Consider the following 22,346-nt stretch of genomic DNA (forward strand, 5'->3'; position numbering starts at 1 on the left):
AGACTGTGTTTTAGGGACATTTAACCTAGCCCTTCTGTGACCATGCTTGGTTGCCCTTTCTCCTCCAGTACCTGCAGGTCTTTCAGGAACTGCTGGTTGTGCAGCACTCTTGTGAAACTCAACTGAAGCAAGTGGCTGCAACAGACAAAGATCACTCCCCATTGCACCACAAGAAGGTCCATTTTGGTCCTGTTGTGGGAACAAAGCTTCCGGTTCCCGAGAGCGCTGCTTGTACCTGTCAGCTTGTGTAGAAAGCGTGAGAACAGCCTTGGCAGCACTGGTTCCACACAGCAGACTGCCTCCACGGAAGTCAAAAGCTCTGCCCTTGCTGCTCTCCTTGATGAGTTCCTGGATAGAAACTGGCTGAATGACAGGATTGTTGCTGAGGGTGGTCTCTTGCTCAGGGGTCAGTGCCTGGGCAGAGTCCCCAGGCTCAGAGTCTGTGTCCAGCCCTGCAGGTGCCTGCTGTGATTGGGTGATGGTAAGTGAGGGCTGGGAAGCACCATCACTGAAGTGGGTGTGCTCCAATGTGCTGATGTACTCACATACCCTGAGAACAAACAGAGAAGAAAAATATGAATAAAACCCACAAAAGAACACCTCCTCCCCCCACCAATCACTAGGCTCACTGAATAAATGTTTACTCCAGAGGTGAGTCAGAAGGATAGTGCAAGTACAGCTCTTGGCTGCTTCAAAGCCCCATCACTGTGAGAAGCCAGTTTACATGGAAACCCACTGCCAATTTGCAGGCACTGATTACATCTGAACCAAATACAATGCACAGGCCATTTTCTTCAAACCATAAACAGACAATCTCAAAGTCTCACACTCAGACATAGAAAACCTGTCTTCTTACATCCTTTGGCCTCCTGTGTGCCTAGACAGCAAATAGTTTAGTGAACCTGCCTTAAGAGCCCATTTAGGTTCCTGGATCTGCCAGAGTCAGAACTTTAAAGTTTCTAAGCATTGATTTTGTCTCTAAACAGTGGTGGAAAACAATAACATCTTTCCTCCTACAGTTGCTGGCAGTTAATTCTCTCTGACACTGTTTATACAGAACACTCCCCAAGTACCTAAAGTCCTTTTTCTCAGTCTGTTATTTTCAGGCAACATGGTATAAATTCTGTTTCTTTTGAGAACACTGGTGAGTACCTGAATACATGAGGCCAACAGTCCTGATTGTGGCTTCCCATCTCCAGGCCCACATTAAGAACTGCATCCATACACAAAACATGAGCAGTGTGCAGGCACACTCCCTGCACCTTGCCCATCTGTTCCAATTTCTGCTCCACTTTCTGTTTCACTGCAGCATGAAAAAAAAACACCAAAACAACAAACAACCCACATTAACATCTCCAGCTTTTAAACAAGCACTGGTTTGTATATAAGGTAATGGCAAATGTATACAGTCCAAGAGCTATAACAGAACATGGACGTTAGACAAAAACACTGTAACAGAGAAACGCATTTCTTGCTCAGAAACATAAGGCAGTTTTAAAATTAAAATCCTTTTTGACTGATCTTATATGCATGAAAAAAAATCAATGCCAGATTGACAACCTCCACCCCCAAATTCACATCTTGTTGCCCACAGAACAGATGCAGATTGCCAGTGATATTACATGCTTCTCTCTGGAGCTGGCTGGCTGGATATTTATTTTTACCAAAATCTCCTTTGCTATGGGAAAAAGAAAGAGTTTGTGTATTTCACGTGTATTTCACATCTCTTTCCATACAAAAGTTTCACCAAAAGAGTTTTGTTAATGGGTACTCCTGTCAAAGTAAAACTGATTCTGATCTGAACTACAAGCATTTTGACCTCATTCTTTTTCCTGAGAATCTCTGAAAAGCTTAGTTTTCATGCTGCATTGGAATGGAACCAAATTTTGAAGCTTTGCAAGTTTTCACAGAACAGATCTGTTGGCCTTTGGCCACTGCTACTGCCTCCTCTTTGCTTCACCATGGCCTGGCCAACATACTTCAGTCCTATCTAGCAGAGAGGTCAAAAGCTAGTTTGTGCCCAGGCCTATTCAGTTTTGTTTTCTCTACTGAGACACCAAATTTAAGTGCCAAGCAGGGTTATTTGTGCACCACTGTTTTGTTATGGGCTTCTTGCCATTAGAAATCAGGTATCATCAGACAAATCTTATGTGCTTCTCCAAAAAGCCATTGAAGACAACAATTCAACAAAAATTGTTGAAGACAACAATTGAAGTTGACTTCCACTGGGTTTGGAAGTATGGTATAGAGATGCAGAACTTTCTATATGTTATATATATATATTTATTATTCCAGCTTCATTTAACATGATTCAGAAACAGTTTTAAACATCTGATGATGACAAAAGACAATCAAGGATGTATACACAAGACTGGTATAGGGATGCAAACTCAGCTTTATACTATCACCCAATGCATTAACAAAAGATAAATTGTTTCTCTGATGCTTTCTGGTTGTACTAGTATCACATGGCTTAAAAAGTGCACATTGCAAAAATGCTGTTCTATTGTTCCACTGATTTCAGTTCCACCTAAAATATAATTAGTGTGGCATAATGTTAGGACAGCAGGACATGTACTGAAGCCTCTAGGCATACATCCCATATGCCTACAAGTGAGTGCTGCACAGTAGTGGTATTCCCCTATGTCCTTCAGCCATATGTAGCAAAGTACTTTCCAGTAGCATCTTTACAGGCAATACAAAGTAAGACAGGTAATTTAATCACATTGTTACCTTGAGCTATAGTATCACTGGGCTCTTGGATTTCTTTTTCCTCTTTCTCTTCTTGGACACAGGAGGCAGCTGCCATTTGGGCAAGAGCAGATGCACAGTTAGCAGCAACTCCTGTAAACGAACAACACAATTAGTGTTTAACCAGCATTTTCTTCCCAATCCCATGCAGTCTCAACAACAGGTTGTGTGATGGAAAGTTGACTGGATATGTCTATGCTGTACGGCAGGTATCAGAGGTATGGGGAGTCCTACAGTCCAGGTTCCTATCCAAGATTCGATCAGGATGCTGCTTTTCTCTCTCCCAAATTCCTTCAAGGAAAGATACTATCCTACTTTATAAGAAGTCTGCCGTGACATCCTACATGCAGCAGTACCTAGAGCACAGCTCAGCCGGGCTGCTCTCCTCAGTCCATCCAGGCTCACACAGATGGAGTCCTTTTCCTTTTGGTTCTGCTCTTTGGCTCCTTCTGCTCCCAAGATGAACGCCAGCCCCTTGGAGCTGCCTGCCATGCGGCCAGTCAGGGGTGTGGACAATGTGTCAATCAAGTTCTTCCAACAGCCAATTAAAATGTATCGGGCAAAAGCAACTCCTGGAGTGAGAAATGCATTACTACTGCTACTACTGGAAAACAACACAACAGCAGCTTTATTATCAGAGGCAAAAAACTAAATCATATTTGTCCTCTGCATGCGGGACAACCAATTCACATTTAGGATGCATTGACATACATCCCTCAACCATTAAACTGTCCTAAACCACATATGCTTGTTGTTTATAAAACCCACTGCTGGTAGATATACACTTGTTCTTATAACAGTCTTAATACCTGCAATAACAGAATCATCTGTCTTCTGGTTTTGGGAAAGAGGAGATTGAGCTGAAGCAGATGCCATCAGTTGGCCACCGATTGCACTGCTTCCCAAGCCATCGATGTCTGCCAGAACATTAAAAACAACAGATTACTATTTGAGGCACAGATGGTGTAAGGAAAGCATCTCCTACTCACTTTTTGTTCAAATAAGTACTAGCTCTCCTGACTTCTCTGGTACGCTTTTTAGTCGCTCTTTTCTGCTAGCCTTCTGAAGCCCTGGCATAAACACGAGCTGTGACATCTTATGCTTTGCCCAGTATAATCAACATTTCCTTGAAGAAGGGAAATATCCCACTCTCAAAAGTCCTCCCTTACCCCCCCCCCCCCCCCCCAGTTACACAGTCAACAGAACTCTCAGCAAAGATTTAATAATTCCTTAGAGTTCAGAACTTCCCACACTCTTAAATCTCCACATTTCTTAGTATAACCTTTGAAATCTTGTTAAATCCTGTATCTAGATGTTCCCAGACCTCCATCTGAGTCCTCAAGATGCACTGGGATCCTATGTCCTGAATATGATTTTTAATAGACCTGTGTAGATTCAATCTCAACAAAAGAAAGGAAATGAATTACAACCCTTTCTCCAAAAACTCAAAAGACCAGCATCTCACAGATAGTTTAATGTTAGGGATGTCAGGTTGATTTCCTTTCCAGCAGCCCCTGTCTGTCTGTCTTCTCCACATACTTCATGGCTATTGTTTTTCTCAATTGTTTCTTTTAGCTTCCCAGCTCAACAGCTACAAGCAACAGTGAGCTCAATACAATCAGCACTAAACTGTCAGAGCAGTGCCCTTTGATTACCACTTAACAGCTCAGCGGAAGCCAGTGTTCTCCCTGTATACAGTGTTTTAATTACCTCTTTGTAATCATACAGTATACACATTCAAGCAGACAGTGCATTGTATATCAATGCAATATCATAGGCATCTTGCTGCCTTTCAGCTGATACAATTTGATATTTTTCCTCTCAAATGAAGCTAAGGATTGTTTTTAAGCATTTGTTAAAGGTGCTCCAGGTTTTCAGCTTCTCTCCAGCGCCATTTGGCATATCCCTGGCATAGCAGAAATCTGAACCAAGGGGAACCAAATCTGTGGAAGGCTTCCAGGATCAGACACCATAATTTATATTTGTACTGCACCACAGGCACACTGAAATGGCTTTGCTATGACATCAAGAAAACAGCAGCCTTACTGCTTATCATTAACAGCTACCAAGTCTACCAGAACTGAGGCTGACAATTGAGATATTCTGGTTCAGTGTACAAACCTACTCTCTCTGTCTTCTAGGGACAGATTGTTTTTAAACCCACACTTCAAAAGCTTTGTGTGATGCAAACCAAATACTTAAGTACTTGCCACAGTTAAGTCTGATTCCTTCTTTACCAATATGTTCATGAAACACCATGTGTTGCATTGATGACATGCTGTTCTGTATGTAATGCAGTGAAGCAGTGTGTTTTTGTAGGTGGATTTAGAAACATGTTTGGAAGTTAGCCTTGCCAGCATAATATATTACTGACCGGTCAGCATGGTGATAAGTGGAAGGCTGTGCTCTTCAGGGCTTCCCCAGTATCCAGCTTCCCCCAGCATATTCCTTTCTAGTACCTGGTGGTACAGTTCTTCAACCCAGGCCTGGGAAAATACCATCAACACTCCACTGGACTGGACCTGCTTCATGAATTCCTTCTGCAGAGAACCATAAAAACCAGATGTAAGACAACACTAAGCTCTATGGCATGACCCTCAGCCCCTAGATCTACTCCTGAGTGTAATGGCATGCAGGAGTAGAAATGAAATTATGCAGAAAGAAGAATTAACTGAGGATTGCAATGTGTCTACAGTGGAGAACAATGTGAATAAGAAGCTTTCCCTTCTCTTACTGCATTTCATGCAAGATGTAAATCACAATGACAGTTCTTTCACACTGACAATGGGATATGCTGAGCTCCCACTATTTTCACAAGGTAGGGGTAGGATCTCAGTTCCCATAAAAAAAGTTGTGGCACTTACTGCTGCCTGTCACAGATGAACTGGCGTCCAACTAGATATCTGAACTATTTTCAAAGATAACTAGCTCAGGCTCAGGTCTGTTGAGCACAGTGCTGCCCCTAGAGAAGGTTCTACGTCACAGATTTGCTGTAGCAGCTGCTGAAGCACACAGCAGAACTAATGATGATGTTAAACCCCACTTGTTCTTGAGAACTTTCAGAAAATAAATCCTCTTCGATTGGAAGCTCAGCAATAACGGAAAATTTTGACAGATTTTTTTTCTCTTTTCTTTTTTTTTTTTTTTTTTTTTTTTTGTTGTTCCATATACCAACATTTTTTTTTTTATTTTTAGGAGAACTCTGAAACAACTTCTCTTGGACAACTTAGTTGAAAAACATAGATTCGTGTTTTATAACTCCTGCAGCCCTTAAAACAATGTTTAGAAAGCCCAAGGAGCTGAGGAATACCAGGTGCCACAAAAATCATCAGGTCATATTAAAAAGTCCTAATTATTTTTTGCTCCAATTTCTCATGTCTTCATCCGCGTTGTCCTGGGTTCGGCAGTAGCAGTCATTTTTCTCCTTCTTAGTAGCTGGTGCAGTGCTGTGGTTTTGACTTTCAGCCTGGGAACAGCGCTACACCAATATTTTTAGTTGCTGCTCAGTAATGTCTACTCTGACCAAGGACTTTTCTGAGTCTTATGCTCTGCCAGGGAGGAGGGCAAGACAGGAGGAAGCAGAGACAGGACACCTGACCCAAACTAACCAAAGGGGTATTCTATACCACAGCATATCATGCCCAGTATATAAACTGGGGGCAGTTACCTAGAAGGGCTAGATCGCTACTCAGGTTGGGATGGGTATCTCTCAGCGAGTGGTGAGTGGTTGTATTCTCTCCCCTTGTTATTTCCCTTATCATTATTATTATTGGTGGCAGCAGTAGTGATTTGTGTTATACCTTAGTTACTGGACTGTTCTTATCTCAACCCATGGGAGTTACATCCTCTTGATTCTCCTCCCCATCCCTCCAGGAGTGGGGGGAGGAAAGAGGAGGGCAGGAGTGAGCAAGCGGCTGCGTGGTTCTGAGTTATCAGCTGGGCTTAAACCACGACACATGTAAATACACATCAAGTATTAAGTATAAGCAACAAATTTGTCATTATGCTCAAAAGTAGTTGCCAGGTGCCCCCCCCCCCCCCCCCCAAATTATAGAGAAGCTGTGTAATTCAGATGCATGACATTTATCATGCAGGATTCATAAGCAGCTTGGAGAACACTTCATTTGCAATTATTATTTCTCCACTTAACAATAAGCCCGAAGGCTTTATGTGTGGGCTGTTTTATGTGAAAAAAAGCAAAACAAATTTTGGGATTTTTAACAGTTTTCCCATATTCTCCAACTCACCAGCAACACTGGGGCTTGGGCAGGTTTCTTTCTGTAGTAATCAGAGTTGGCCAATTTTAGGTTGAGCAGCAGAGTGTAATGCGAGACCATGTAGAGACTGTCTGCATTCATCAGAGTCTGGAAGCTGAAATTTAGGTTTCCCTCAAATCCTGGTGAGTGCATCATACCTAACAAAAACACCATGTGAGCTCTCACATTTTACACAGATTTTGCCTGGAAAAAAGAAGATCAGAAACCAACCCTAGCATTTCAGCAGCAATAGATTGGTAGAACAGTTAATGAATCATCAGTAGAAATTACTCTACTAAATGTACTAGAACAGGGAATAGAAAAGTAAGTAATCCATCTAGAACACAGTGCTGCAAAAGGCAAACTGAACACTCCAGTCACAGTCCAGCAAAGCAACATGCTAAATTTGAAATACACAAGGAGCACCAGCATTCATTAGGATGACTGCCACGTACAAAGCAAAGGGCAAGATATATCTGCAATGCTAACTGGAAAGGTGAGGTGGGAACAAGCAAAGGCAAAGCCTGCAGTACTTAACTGAGCATACATTGCACCAAATGGTGCCAATGAGGGTGACAGCCCTTTTAACCCCCCAGTAAATCTGCCTTAGCTAAGTGAGTTGTTGGATGGAGACTGGAGTGCTCAGCACCTTGCAGAATCAGGCTGTAATCGTCACTCTCTCCATGACCTAGAGGTGTGTGAATAAATATTTGTGGCCAAGATGGCTGGAACTCATTACAACTCCAACCCCTGTTTAGCTCATACAAGACCTGCTTTCTAGATAGCTGAGCAATTGCAGCTCTGTCAGACAATAAGCCATCTGTAAGCACTCAGTATTCCTGAAAACAGTACTTGTATGAAATGACAGCCTAGAACCATGCCCAGTGGTCCAATCCCTTCTTCCCAAATAGGATGGACAGCACAAATATTTTCCTTTGAGTTAGCTGTAGAAAAACACAAACCAAATATAAGCAATACCTAATTGAATTTCCATGATCTGTAGTTTGAGCCATGAAAACACCTATAAGTACTAGACACCCCCCCCCCCCCATGACCCACAGTATTTCATGGTTTTCACATCAGCTGTGAAACCCATTCATATAATGTCAATTAAGGAAGATTAAGGAATACGCTTTATCCTAAGAAGAACATTTGAAATGAAACAACAACAAAAGAAAAAACCAGCTTCCAGGGTTAGTTACATGGTGAAGCAAAGCTGTGTCATTTGTCAGCTGCTGCAGTGGTTTACTGTGAATATATTCCTCCCACCATAAAGCTCATGTCTCTTCTTCAACAGAATACAACAAACCATTAACATAAAAAAAAAAAAAAAAGTAAATAAAAATACAAACACAGAAAAGAAGCAAATGTTTTTCTTGCCTCGTGAGGGTTTGAAAGCTCTGTGCTGCTGCCTTCTCGGACTTTCCACTGTCGTCACTTTGGGGGCGTGGATAAGGTGAGTAACTGTTTGAGGGTGGATTTAGAAAGAGAGTAACTGTTCCAGGGTGGGTCTAAACAATGAATAGCTGTTGAAGGAGCAACCTTTGTGGAAGAGGTGTGATAGGGCTGGCCACAAACCATACCCAGATGGGCTGGCGTGTGCTTGGGATAGATTTCTTATGGTGAATGTTGACAGAGAAACTTTACCTAGTACCAAAACTGCAACTACGTGCTTTTAAGTAGCCTGTGAGTAGCTTCAGTGACTCCTTCACCACTGCAGGCAAAGCTGCGTATTAATACTTTGTTGGATGGAGGATCATGATATTGATGTAGCTAGAATTGATTTGATGTTTCATCTCTCAAATAGCTACCTTGAGGACTAGAATCTGCTAGAGTAATAAAAACTTCAAGGCACGGAGGTATGTAAAAGGAAAAAAAAAAAGCAGCCCACTTTATTTTGCATTAAAATATTTTAAAATGTGTGCAACCTCCTGTCCAAGACTACAATTAAAAAGGAAGGTGTACAACTGCACATAAAAGTGGCTACTGCATAGTGGGTATGTATTTGCTCACCCAAAAGCATTTGGGAAAAATACAGTGCCTAATTTCCTCTAACATATGGGACAATCAACAGCTACATTTAAAAGATGCTGAGATCTGAAAAGCAGATTAGATAATGTGTAAACTTGCAATGATTCTTACCAACATAAAAACCTTGCTGCTCAAAGCTATGGAATCAAAACTGAAAGGAGGTACTAAAAACGTTTGCTATGATTATTCGCACAATGGCACACAGTTTTTTAATTAATTCCTTGACGCTGCAGTTCATGAGAATAGTTATGTCTGAATTAAGAGAATACTGATTACATTCTATATCAATTATAAAAATCTGCCAGCTATAATAAACAATGAGGTTAGCACACTGTCTTAACAGAGCCAACAGCTCATTTAAATTGGCCAGGTAAAGGAGATTCTGAAAAAATGCAAACTTAATGCTTTGTGCAAGCCAAGATAATGTTGAGACTTTTTAGAAAATACTGTATTTCTGTATTTTTTGAGACAGACATCACACTCCAGTGTCACTATGAATTTTTTTGGCATTGGTTTTATCTATCAACAAGAAAGAACTTTCTGAGGAAAGACGAAATCTGTAGCTTAGGAAGGCTTTTAACCAAGTAACTTCCAAATCTTAATTTCACTACAGCTCTGCTTAGCTGACATCGCTTTTTCCATGCATATACTCCCATGCTAGTGCCTCAAAGTCCTACCTCCTTTCACCACCTTTCAATCCTGTGAAAATATAATAATATTAAAATACTATTTAAGGACCTAATTTGTAGGAAAGAATGCTAAATTGTAGCTAATGTATTCCCCCCCAAAAAAAATTGTAAGAAAATTTGAAAAATTAAACAAAGCAAGTTACATAAGGTCTCTCAGAAACACAAAAATACAGCTTCTGACTGCTCTCAGAACTGCACCTCTTTTCCCAACTCAGTCTTAACCAATATTCAAATTTCCTAGTGTATTCTTCAGGAATTATAGATGAATAGATGTTGTACATAAAATGAATATGACCAGTTCCTCTAACTTCATTCTCTAATTTATGCCTTGAACTGTTGGTGATAATAAAGGAGTCCTGAAGTAAGGACTCAAACGTTGCCTGAATGTGCCGATCAGACTGGTATCTCGAAACTCTCCAGGGGGAGCTCCTACCCCCAGGCATGTGTTTCAACGTTAGCAAGTCTCTCTCTACAGGTCTTCAGACTCAGGCTTCTCTCACCTACACAGGAACACAAGTTCCTTACCTTTTGCTTAATGTCTGAGGTACAAGTTAAAGGGCTGTTTCAGCTGGATTGAAACTCATTCCAGGTGTCCAGCTGAAACATGAACTACACAGATCTTATGAGAGCATAAAATTACAACTCTAACAGCCACAGCTCTATTAAAACACCAGGACACCTCTTCCTAGCTATTTTAACACAGTAACTTGCTACTGTATTTTTCCATGACTCCTTATGGAGTGACACCTTCTAGAGAATACTTCACCAAATCATACTGGAAACATTTTGAAGTGCAGATTTATCCATGTGGGCGGCTTTTTTAGGAAAGTGAAAGGTCCTTCTCAACTCAAGTCTAAGCACAAGACTAGGTATCTTTTTGAGAGAGATATACAAGCCAGAAATTATCCACTTAATGCAGAAATTGAGTTACATTCTTTCACCTTTCTTACTGTATTAGTCATAGTGAGTAACAACAAAAGCCGTATTTAGTCTTAAGATCTAGAATTCTGCTAGGTCTACCTATTCCAACCCTTTAAAACATTATTTTAAGAATAAGAATAATTTCTTTAAGAAGCAGTATACTCAGTCATAGATGAGGGAACAGGTGCACTGAAGTTTGAACTAGAGTTCTGGTTTTTTGTCATAACCTCACGATTGATCTTTTTCAGGAAAAAGAAATCCCTTGTGGCAGAAAGGATGCTTTTGAGAACCTCAATTAGGAATGTAATGAATATGAATGTCCCCTTTAAGATCTCTCCTTTCTGTGATATAAGACGGCCAGTGTTCCTCAAGAATGTTATCTACCATCTTCCTGATTTAGGGCTTATTTGGGCAGCATTTAGACAAGGTGTCAAGAATATTAGCTTATTCACCCAGCTTCATATCTAAATTATGCTGTATAATAATGGGAGGCATTTTACTCTGTATGAGTTTAATGTGTGTGAGAGAGCACAAATGAATGAAGCAATGATTAGGAGAGGAGCAACAGGAAAGGCAATTGTGGTGAATTAAGTTAAAGAAACAGAGAAATACATTCTAACAAACATTTCCACTTCAGCCACTGTCAGGAAAAATAAACCATTCTAAATATGCATATATATATGTATATATACACACAATCTTAAGCACATTTTATCAACAGGAAATATTAACCTTTGCATGGCATTTTTCTGTATGATTGACCAAATCAATATCCCAAAGGTTCTAACCCTGAAAGAACTGCAGGAATTTAATATCTTGAAAGGTAAGGTTTTTCATTACTTTTCACTTGGTCTACACTTCGAGCTTTGCATTTCCTGTTATACTGAATAGCAGTATTAAGAAAAACAAAAGAGTGAAGAAGAGAGTTGTTCCTCTTTTCTTACCCTTTCAAGAGCTTACTGCTGTGGAATTTTTATCACCTTCTTTGCAAGGCTGGCATTACTAATACTAATACAGTGATGTACTAAGCTACTTAAACCTCTTTCAAAATAGGTGATGGCCCAGCCTCTCTTTAATGACATCATGTGCAAATCTTCTCACCAGATCTTTGCAAACCTGTAAAGAGGTATCTTAATACAGAAAATTCTATTTCTCTGTTGACTGTGGACATAATCCAGAGCCTGTTAAGAGTCAATGGACTGACCTCCCTTTGAATCAGTACCTGCATATTCCATTTGCTTTGCCCTAAATGAAGTGTGCTGTTGTGGAAGAATGTGCTTTGTGGTGCACAAACCTCCTTATTCTGGATATATTCTCTGAAGATTAAATCCTACACAAAAATCTGTGTAGTGCTGTCACAGTGTGCATGCTGGTTAGACAGTAAATATTTGCTTGCAAACCTGAGCAGAATGTTGAAGAAAAGCTCTGAAGTGCTCCATCCACCTCCTCTATGCTGGGAAGAGATATAAGCTGAGGAAGAAGAGCTTCAAGTGACTGGATAAAGAGCCGTGCGCTGTGCTGGTCTGCTTCTTGGTTTTTCAGCAATTTCAGAGACAGAGCAGCAGTACGTAGGGACCTGTGTCCTGGACAATCCCGTGGTGTCTGCTCCTCATCAGCCAGGGAGCAATTGTCAGAGCCTATGTCTGAGACATCTGACCTGCCTGAGTCCTTCTCTGCTGCCATGGAATACTGATCACATGAATCAAATTCAGTCCTAGAAAGGTCTTGGTCATCTATACTGAAGTTACTTTCACTGTATCTGGATCCATATGACCGGGTCTTGGAATCAACTGACAAGAAGTTAGTTATATCTGGATAGACTATGGTGTGGCTTCTCTGAACAACATCTGGCTGGTCAATGGTTTCTGATTCTGGTTCTCTATAATGAATCTCTCTGCTTTCACGTGCAGCTGGAGATGGCAGTGAGTTTTTTTGACTTCCTGGATTATCCTCTGGAGTTGTCTGGCCCATATCCCCTTCCAAAGTGGTCTGACCAGTGTCTGTGGTAACACTAATGCTAATATCAGGACTTTTCTCATTTGCTGATTCCCAGGCAGGATTTTCTGAGGACAGGATGCGCCTCTGCCACCTGAAGTCAGCATCATTAATCTCCATGGAGTCCCTGCTCGTCTCGGTCCCATCCTTCAATTCTTCTAAGCGTCGAAGCAGTAGCTGGATCTGCTCTTCACTAAGACCCCTCCCTTGGCTCAGCTCATCTAATGCTCCAAGCAGGGCAAAGACGCAGGACACTGAAGCATAACATGCTTCAATACCACCTTTGATGCACGCTTCTGTCATCCCATCCATGATACTACAATTAAACAGAGTTTATTTCAGTGATACAGCACATGTAGTGAACACATCACTATCATCCAACACCATCCCTCCATAATCATAACCAGGGAAAAAAAGAAGCAAAATTATCCTGTAAGACACTCCTGAGAAAGACAACTAGCATTAAAATGAATTATTAAGTCTTCCAGGTGGACACAGCCATTCTGTAAAGGGAGTGCCAACCAGGGAAACAGTTACCGTGCATTTTATCAGCATGCACAGCATGTTTTCCCTTGCAGACAAGCACTTACACTGAAAAAAAGCCCTTCAACACCTAGCTGAAGCTAAATTTAAATGTGTCCTGAAAATTATTTTACTACAAAATCTGATCTAAAGATGAGAACTGAGAATCCTTCTTGCTCAACCTGACAATGTTTAAATTGTCATTGCAAAGTTAGGGACCCAAACCCAAGAATTTGCAACTGTAAACCAACATATTTGGGTATTTTGCCAAACTCTACCAGGTAGTTATCTATGGGCCTTTACAAAGAGGCCCAGACCGACAACAAACCCTTCTTCCATTTTCACAGGTTACTTAAACCAGGGAGATTACCCTGGCTCATATTTTGGCATGCTTCTGAAGATACAACTGTGTAAGTGTCCTGTGTGCATAGGTTTAAGAGAGAAGAGGCTAAAGGAGGAAACAAAGCATACAGCTTGAGAAGATCCAGATGGGACTTCCTTTTAGAAATAGACCTCTTCCTGGATTCTGACTCAGAAGAGCAGGGCCCTGCTAAATCACAAAGTTGCCGAGGACTGCCAAGTATCTGAAAAGAAAGGGAACAGAAGTTACTAGAGGATTATCTAAGCATTATTTAAATACAATAAATGAGTCATAGTTCTATCAAGCCCTGGATCCCGAGGTAGCAGTACTGTAACTTCTCACAGCAAAGGAAAACAGCACACTGATGTTCTTCTTCCAAAAGCTACCTTTCCTCTATTTATAGGCAGAAAAGCAGAGAAGAGCAGAATATTCAACAAGAATCACATGTAGAATGTTCTCCAGTGCTTTACATTTTTGCCTAAATATATTTCAACTGATACTGCACAAGACAATTCTTATGCCTAAATATAAAGCAAGTATCTTGCATTGTATTATATACCAAAGGGAGCCTTTCCCTTCAGTCACTCAGTTACAAAATGATGGAATCCTGCAGTGATTCCTTCTGACTCAACCTGCTGGGTGGCATTGTGGTAATGCCCACCAGGAAATACATGAAGGCTTTACCAACAAGTCCATTAATATGCAGAAAGAGGCAACAGATATGTTCTTCAGGAAACAACATTAGACTGAGCTTTTCCTAAAACTTCATTTTTCATCTTGCTATCATTTAAAATTAGAGGATGGCATGTGCCAGCATGACTGCCAGTTCAGATAACAACCCAGTGGGTGGCTGTGTGGTGTTAGGAGAGATCTTCAGACTCAGACCAGCCTCAGTATGCGCAAGCTAGAACTAAAATCATGTAAGAGACCACCGTTCCTCCAAATTACGTAAGTTGCCTTGTGTCTCACACCATGAAAAGAAAGCCGCACATGTGAAATAGAAGCAGCCATGATTTCAGCTGCTGCTCAAAGAAGTCTCACAATCCTCCAGTTCTAGTGCTGTCAGAGGCACTGGGCAGGAGGCCAGAAGAGGTCTTGACATGGCTGCTTAAGACATTGGCAGCTCCTTGTAGTTATTCTAATAAAGCTCAAGGAAACTGTATTTCAAAAACGTGGCATGTAATCAAAGCATATATTCACCTCAATGCCTGGAATACTATACTGTGAGGATGAATGCCTCTTTCTAGCGAGAGCAGAGAGTGGGGAAAGATGCCAACAAAGTTGAGAACTGGTTCACTATACTGTATCTCATCCAAAAGAGCAGTCTAGACTCAATTATAAGATCTGCTCCATGCAGTGCCACAACACGAACACTGACAGAATTGCCATAGCAGCTTGCATTATGGAGACAAATATAGCTATTATGGCTTTGTATGTCAGAATGGCTTCGATGTAACAGCTTTGCTCAGAAAAGGTGATTTCAACATCCCTAGTGCTAAGGTATAGAATGGACTGGTATGCACACATCAGCAACATTTACTATTAAATAAACATTTTGCTTTACATGTCTGGATTTGCACATGTGATTATCCTACCTCTTTCATAATTTTGATGGCTTCTACTCGATGCTGAGGTGGCGGGTAAAGCAATATCCGGTGATAGAGAGACTGCAGCACAGGCTTCATGGATTCCACTGACCCCACCAGTCGAACCAGTTCTGCTGCAATATAATATATGGTTCGTGCAACGGGCCCACTAAGGGCAGGTGCTGTGGAGGAACAACCTGAACCCCGTCCATGATCAGAGATCCCTGAGGAAGGAGAATCAGCCTCAAGGCAGATGCTGCTGTGGGCAGAGGTGATAGTTTTGTCATGGATAGGATTTCCCAGGATTACTACTAGGGCTGGACACAGTTGCTTCCTGAGAAAGAGAAAAGCAGCAGATGGTAACTGGAAAGAAATAATCTCACAGGAACAGCTTGAAAATAGCCCATGGTTAAACGAGATACACACTCTTGCTTTAATGATCAGTCAACAGCAGTGGTTAGATAGAATAACAAATTACACCAGGCTTTTTTTCATCTCCTAAGCACCAGAATGCTAGTACATATGGACATATTTTTGGGTGCTTTATAAACATTGTACTGATTTTGCAAATTCATGGTGCTGCACAGCATTGTCATTTACAGGGTATCATGGCTGCCTCTTTCCTTCACTGCAACCTATCACAAGGTAGAAATGCTAGTTTCCATTGCTAAGCGTTTCTTCTTCAGTCCATCTTGGGATCTTAAAAGAAACCCCAAACCAGTCTGTGTTAACTAGAAGGCCTGATGTTCCATCACTGAACTGAACATGCATGTATTTTAGTAAGCACCCTCTCCATTTTGCTGGCTTTTGAGAACATAAAGATCTCTAATGTAACTTTTCATCAGCAACTATACACTAAAAACACTGTCCTTCCTTCAACTGTCTTTCTGCATGAACACTCAAGTTTAGTGATTCCATACCAGCAAATCACTCTTCCTGTGGAACCAGAGCCAAAACCAGCTCAGCATTTTGCTCCATTAGCTGTTCAGCTTTGCACTCACGCACTTGACATTTTACTTCAATCTACAAGACCCTAATTTAAAAAGCAAAGTGCTGCATGAAAATGCAGTCCCAAACCTGATTTTCACCCACATGCCTCAGAAGTACAAGTTGGTGGCTAAAGCAAGTATCCAATGACAAGTAATGATTCAGCATAAAAAAGTAACACATCTTCATAGATAAGTACATCTTATTTTCTCAAGATTTTTATGCAGTACAGAACTTTCACTGTTTGTCTTAATGTATTTGCTGAAACAGCTTAGCTTCCTGAAGTCACAGAAGGAAAACCAGCTTTTAATCAGACATCAGATAACGATAACTTTGGGTCTGTTTATTTCTTTCTCCCATCAGGTACACTTCAGAACATATCAATCCACTGCATAAGAAATGTGGCTCCATCGAAGCAGGTGTAATCACTGGTTACAACAGCAACATTCCCCACACATCTTTGTCCCACTGAAGTGCTTCTGTAGCAAATTACAGAGAACACTGTCAAAAGAACAGAGCTTAATCTTCTCTTTCTGCTCCCTTCTTTATCTTCTGTTGAGAACTGACTACAAAGTGCCAGCCAGAAAGTTGTATGCATGAAGGTAACACCTCCTTAAAGAACAAAGACAGTTATCAGTCTGATTCACAACTTCACTAGACAGCTAATGGATTACTGTGTACTTATACTTCAACGTATTCAAAATTATGCTTGCAGTTTACACTGTTTCAAGTCTTCCTAGTACCTTTTTTTCCCCCACTTCATCTTAAAGCATGTAGCTGGAGGATGCATATTTCTTGCCAAGTTAGTAAGTCCTGCCCCAACAGTTTGCCCTCACGATACACAGTTACAGATATAAACATCTGTACATTTGCAGCATAGACTGGATCACCAAAACGATGCAAACTTAAAATAAAATAGGAAGTGTTTTCTTTTAATGAAGCTTATTTCAGTGACCTTGCTTATGGAATAGCCCCACAGTCAGACACATAAGCATAATCAAACGGTTGGGTGATATTCAAGGGCAGAATCTTCTGAAATGAGTTTGCAATGAAAGAGAGAATTCTGCTTTTACATTGGGTGCTTCCAGGGGCCTCAGTACAGGATCCCTGTGCAACACTGCCAAGTGTTGTCAACCTGAAAACTTTCTAGTCTAGCAGCCACTGATTTTCCTGACAGCAAGGGAAGTTACGGATGCCTCTACATGTTGCATACTTAAAACTGAGCCCAAGTCAAATACTTCCATTTCAAAAATTACAGGATAAAAGCAAAAGAAACACATTTGCCATTAACAGTCACACATATCTTTACTTAACACAATCACCTGCCAAGGTCACAGGATGACCACGGACTACAAGGGACTGCAGATTATTTACATTCTTGCTTTATTACTATACTTAATTGTCTATATGTTATAAAATAAAGCACTACTGCAAACAAAAAGAAGGAAAAGGATTATTTCAGGTGCTTTGAGGTGATGGTATCAAACAACTTAGAGGTAGATATGAACACTAAAGACGTCAGGCCTTTCTGATAAAGGGTCAAAAAAAGAATTTCTTGATAAAGTGGAAGCACTAGGAAGACCATTTTGCCTCAGCCCTTACACAATGCAGGTTATAAACATTTCTGGTCACCAGCACGCCATCTAGCATCAATTTTGCTTATCTTCCTGTATTACTGCATCAGATTAGTAAGAATTGCTACAGCACCCTTCTACAGTAAGCAGGATACATGTGTGTTTAACGCCACACACAAATCCAAACTATTACAGAAAGCATTAAGAGGTTTTCTATTCTGGCTAAATACATTTGGCTTCATTACAGTAATAATTCATATAGGGATTTAATGTGCTAGCTGAGCATGAGGTTCTAACCAATCTTATATGAGGCACAGACCAAACTGATAGCTGATTAACAGCAAGGTCTGCTCACATCTGGAGATTTATTACAAGTTTGCATGGCTGAGGGAGTAGATCCTTTTATACTTACCAGTTGAGTATTTGCATTAGTCTTCAGATGTACTCACCATACTAGATCAGTGAATCCTTTGTGCTGGTGCATGCTGGGGGAGGAGCTGTTTAACATGGAGAGGATGCACTCCAAGTAAAGGAGCTGAAGTTGCCGATTGTCACTGGCAAAGAGAAAAGATGCCATTCATGTCACATTTAAGCACAGATTATTCAATTTTCTAAAATAAGTACATTAGTTCACTTGAAAATTATACCACAATCTACAGTAGTGATTTAATTTGCTTCTTTCCTATAGATTTACAATGGTATGATCACCTTTATCATCCTATTTATGTTGTACTGACCACATGCAGTGGTCCGCTACTTAACAAAAGAAAAATCTATGTGAAAAGAAAGGAAGAATAAAACAAAAATAATTATTCAAATTCAACCTAAAAACTTGAGGTGAAAGGAACCCTTAAACAGAAGAAAAGGAGACAACTGGAAGATTTTGGACTGCTGAGTAGTTTCTTTTCAGGCAATCTGAAGGGCATTTAGACTGCTGTCTTCTGGTTACTTCTGGTTATCTTTTCTCTTCTCTTAGTGACAGCCACATAGCCAAAAGTCAGTGTCTACAGGCAGAAAGTCACATGATGACATGGTTATCTTTCAGGGCCTTGACAGTTACTCTGTCAAAACCATCTACACAAAGTGAGCTGTGGACACCTGGAATTGACACATTTGTACATACAATATGCTTGTACCTACTCTTAGAATTAGCTGTGGGATTCAGGAGACAAGCAAGGCTGACATCTGCCTTATGAAAGGACTCCCCCACACCTATTGCATTCACATACTGGTTTTCACTCCTACAAATACTAGGATTTAAAATCACTGGTTTTTTTGGTCTGAGATGAGAGTTAGAGGAATGTATTTTCTGATGTATGACGGTAGGTGAAGGAAGCCATAAAGAATGGATTTATCTTAACTGAAATTAAGGAACGAGAAATGTCTGCTCTTCAGTCACTGCCTGAATTCCTTTTGTTCACATAGATGAACTTCCATCCAAGCAGAACAGTACCTGTTCCACATGTAATGTGAATCCCAAGGCTTGAAGCTAGATTTTTAACTACACTATGGAGGTTTTAAAACTGCTGGCTGGTTATATATTTTAGAGGTGATTGCCTTTTCCTCGCAACATTCCACACCTATTTGGAAAGATGCACACACTTCATGTACAATTGCCTTTTTTTCCCGACAGCTTCTCTTGCAATGTGTCTTCATGCAGATCATCAACATATTGCTGATGATACTTGCATGGGCACGCACAGGGTATTGCTGCACTCTTGACTGCACTGATGCCTCTTACTACCAAATTGTTTTCCTGCATGTAAGAAATGAATATTGGACTCCTGCATACCTCAGCATAGCTGGTGTGTTCATATCACTGCTGCCACAAAGTCCAGAGTCATTAAAGTCACCAGTGATCTCAAGAAAAAAAATCACCTCCCTGAACTCTTCCTCATCACTCATAGCTGTGCCTCCCTCAAAACCAAATTCTAATAAGCTTTAAATTTAGAAGGAGGAATTAATCTTTAGACTAAGAAATTAGAACAGGCAATATAGCATACTAAACCCTCTCTTCAACGACATGGAGGTTAGAAAGTTAAGGTGCTGGCAACAAAATGTTTTGAAGGAGATGCCAAAACTGGCCTTGAAAGAAATAAAGGCTTTTCATTCATGGAGTTAGTTCTTTAATAAGCCATCCTAATTGGATTTATTTTCCTCAGATTCAGTCAGAATTCTTTACTATGCTTTGCTCGTAATTAGAGATCCTAACAGTCTAGGTACGTATTTACAAGCATATAATTAAAAAAATTTATAAATGTTCCTTCAGAAAATTCAGAAACATGCTTTTGTTTTCCCGGATGCTGACTCTGATTACATAATGCTAAGTAAGGCACTCTTCCTTTTCAAATCTTGCTGTAATTAGAGACACCCATGAGAGGAAAGTCTATAGAACTGCACACAAAGATGTCTGCTGTCTTTGGCTCTGGTAGTTCCTAAGCCATAGGGTTCCTGAAAATGGTAGAATATATAAAAGCAAGTACTGATACATGTTTGTTTTGTGTATCTCCCATTTCCCTGAATTCATCATAGGCAATTTTCAGAGACAATGCAAACCAACCAGAGAGACAACATTATGCTACATTTCAAATAACTAGTTTCATATCGGGTTTTTTGCTAACACGCAGGTGATTTGCAGCTGGCAGTGGTAGCAAGTTAAATTGTATTTTAGTGATATAGAAACAATGTTGTCAAGTGAGAACTTGTTTTTCCCTTAAAACTTTCAAATTATTTTTAGCTTGTTATGTTTCTTTTTAATAACTGCTGTATAATGTTTGCATTGCCTTTAGTAGGGTTTTCACCTCTAACACTGACGGCTTTTTTATCTTATTTCTTAATAGACCGTTACTCAAGCCACGCCAGAATGCCACAGAAAGTAATTTTTAACTCATGATTATTTACTCCTACTGTACTAGCCAACAAGAGACTCAGTGTTAACGCCCTATTACTGCCCATAACAACTGCGTTTTAAAAGTCAGGCTCATGCATTTCCAAGTAGGTAGAGTATACAATGTTTCTAAATTTAAGGAATCCTTTGGTAATGCAAATTATTTCAATTGAATGAATGCCACCTTTCTAAGGAGGACATATTGATTCATTCTGCATATTATTTGTCTTAGGTTTTTCCATGTCTCCTGTGATTGTTCTCTCTACAATGGTTGCTTTCAAGGCAGAAAAGAATGGAAGTTACATATGGATTAGATTTACTGGAAGGCCTTTAAAGCTGACCAGTGCATAAAGAAGGCATATTAGCTTCTCATCTCAAGTGAGGGTTAAATTAATGCATGTTGAACAATACTTCCTTTAATAAACACTTCATTTAAGCAGTTTTCTCCATAATTCCAGAACTACAACAGTACAATCACAGATACCAGTGAAATTTCTAATCTCCAGGTAATAAATTCAAATTATAAACTGAAATAACTCACTTTATGACAGCCTGGAGCTTCTCACAGAGCACAGTGAGGACAGATACAACATCATCACAAAGAGACTCAGCTGAAGTACCTCCAAAAAGGACAAAGAGCAGAGGCATTACATATGTGCAGCTGGATGACAACCTCAATTTACTGCATGGATTTTCAGAGCTGGTTAGAGCTTCTAAACAATTAGCAGGGCTGCCAAAATTCATACATAAGATGCAGTAGGAAAAAGTCCTAGACTGGAAAGTGATCTCCACACAATGAAAAAGCAGTAGTACTAAATCCACAGAGCATTGATTGCTTACATGCATTTACAGGACGTTAGCTGAAATCTAATTCAGATAATACAATAAGGACACAAATAAATAATAAAAAAAGGACTGGCTGCAGTACTTCTACATGGCAGCTAAAATTTCTGTATCTCTCCCCACAGTTTGTCTCTGCTACCCAGCTTTTCATGTACGATCAGGTTCTGATCTTAAAAGAGGATGCTTATACACCTCAAAGATTGTAGCCTCCATTCACACAAGTCCTCCTGCAGAAATTCAGTGAGAAGGTCAAAAGCAGGCATTATTTTTACCTATCACGGAAGAGGTTGGAAATTAAGACAGAATGGAAGTAGAAGAAAATTCTCTTGTAAAATAATCATTTGACAAGCGTGAACAGACCTTCACTAGTGATGTGCTTGCAAAAGCCACCATTATATAAACTGCATCTCTGGCCTGAGATATGATAACACAATCATTTCCAGATTCCACATCCAACTCCGTGAATCTGTTTCAATTTAGGAAGTAAAGCCACTTACTAAAACTTTCTCTACAGCACTCAAACTCCTTAAATACAGAGGTTAGAAACTTGAAACAATCATTTATTACTGTTGAGTGTGATGCTGTTACCATGCTCCAAATGAAGACATGAGTGAAAGTTTCAGGAGCTAACATGGCTGTCTCAGTTCTTACTGGTAGCAGAGTGCATAAAACTAGGAGAAAGTAAGACATCCTGAAGATGCAATTCCTGTGACATCAGGAACTGTGCTGATGAACAAAAGTGAAGAATAAAACAGCTGGATTGGAAAGAATCACTGAAAAGTGTTACAAATACCTTGACCCTTGAATTTCTGCGAGGTGTCATGGTTTTCAATTGTCTGTTGAGGAAAGACAAAGGTGGTGTAACTGGTGCAAGGGGGACAAAAATACTGCAGAAGAAATACTTCAACAGTAGAGCTTTCTTAACAAATCCATGCCTTCTGTC

General features: G+C 40.2%; 1 protein-coding gene across 1 annotated transcript in view; it reads right to left on the reverse strand.

The window, feature by feature from the left end:
• ARFGEF3 (ARFGEF family member 3) overlaps nt 1-22,346 on the reverse strand; it is a gene marked incomplete at both ends in the record, with an annotated part of 84,393 nt that overhangs the window by 22,667 nt on the left and 39,380 nt on the right. Inside the window, 14 exons of the mRNA XM_080615986.1 lie at nt 236-550; nt 1,153-1,303; nt 2,734-2,844; nt 3,108-3,323; nt 3,561-3,668; nt 5,126-5,291; nt 6,999-7,165; nt 8,388-8,471; nt 12,049-12,959; nt 13,637-13,749; nt 15,122-15,446; nt 18,123-18,227; nt 21,102-21,180; nt 22,197-22,239. Coding sequence (XP_080472112.1) covers nt 236-550; nt 1,153-1,303; nt 2,734-2,844; nt 3,108-3,323; nt 3,561-3,668; nt 5,126-5,291; nt 6,999-7,165; nt 8,388-8,471; nt 12,049-12,959; nt 13,637-13,749; nt 15,122-15,446; nt 18,123-18,227; nt 21,102-21,180; nt 22,197-22,239 — 2,894 coding nt within the window. The remainder of the gene's footprint in view (nt 1-235; nt 551-1,152; nt 1,304-2,733; nt 2,845-3,107; nt 3,324-3,560; nt 3,669-5,125; nt 5,292-6,998; nt 7,166-8,387; nt 8,472-12,048; nt 12,960-13,636; nt 13,750-15,121; nt 15,447-18,122; nt 18,228-21,101; nt 21,181-22,196; nt 22,240-22,346) is intronic.

Source organism: Psittacula echo, assembly GCF_963264785.1.
Source record: "Psittacula echo genome assembly, chromosome: 4".
Lineage (NCBI taxonomy): Eukaryota > Metazoa > Chordata > Aves > Psittaciformes > Psittacidae > Psittacula > Psittacula echo.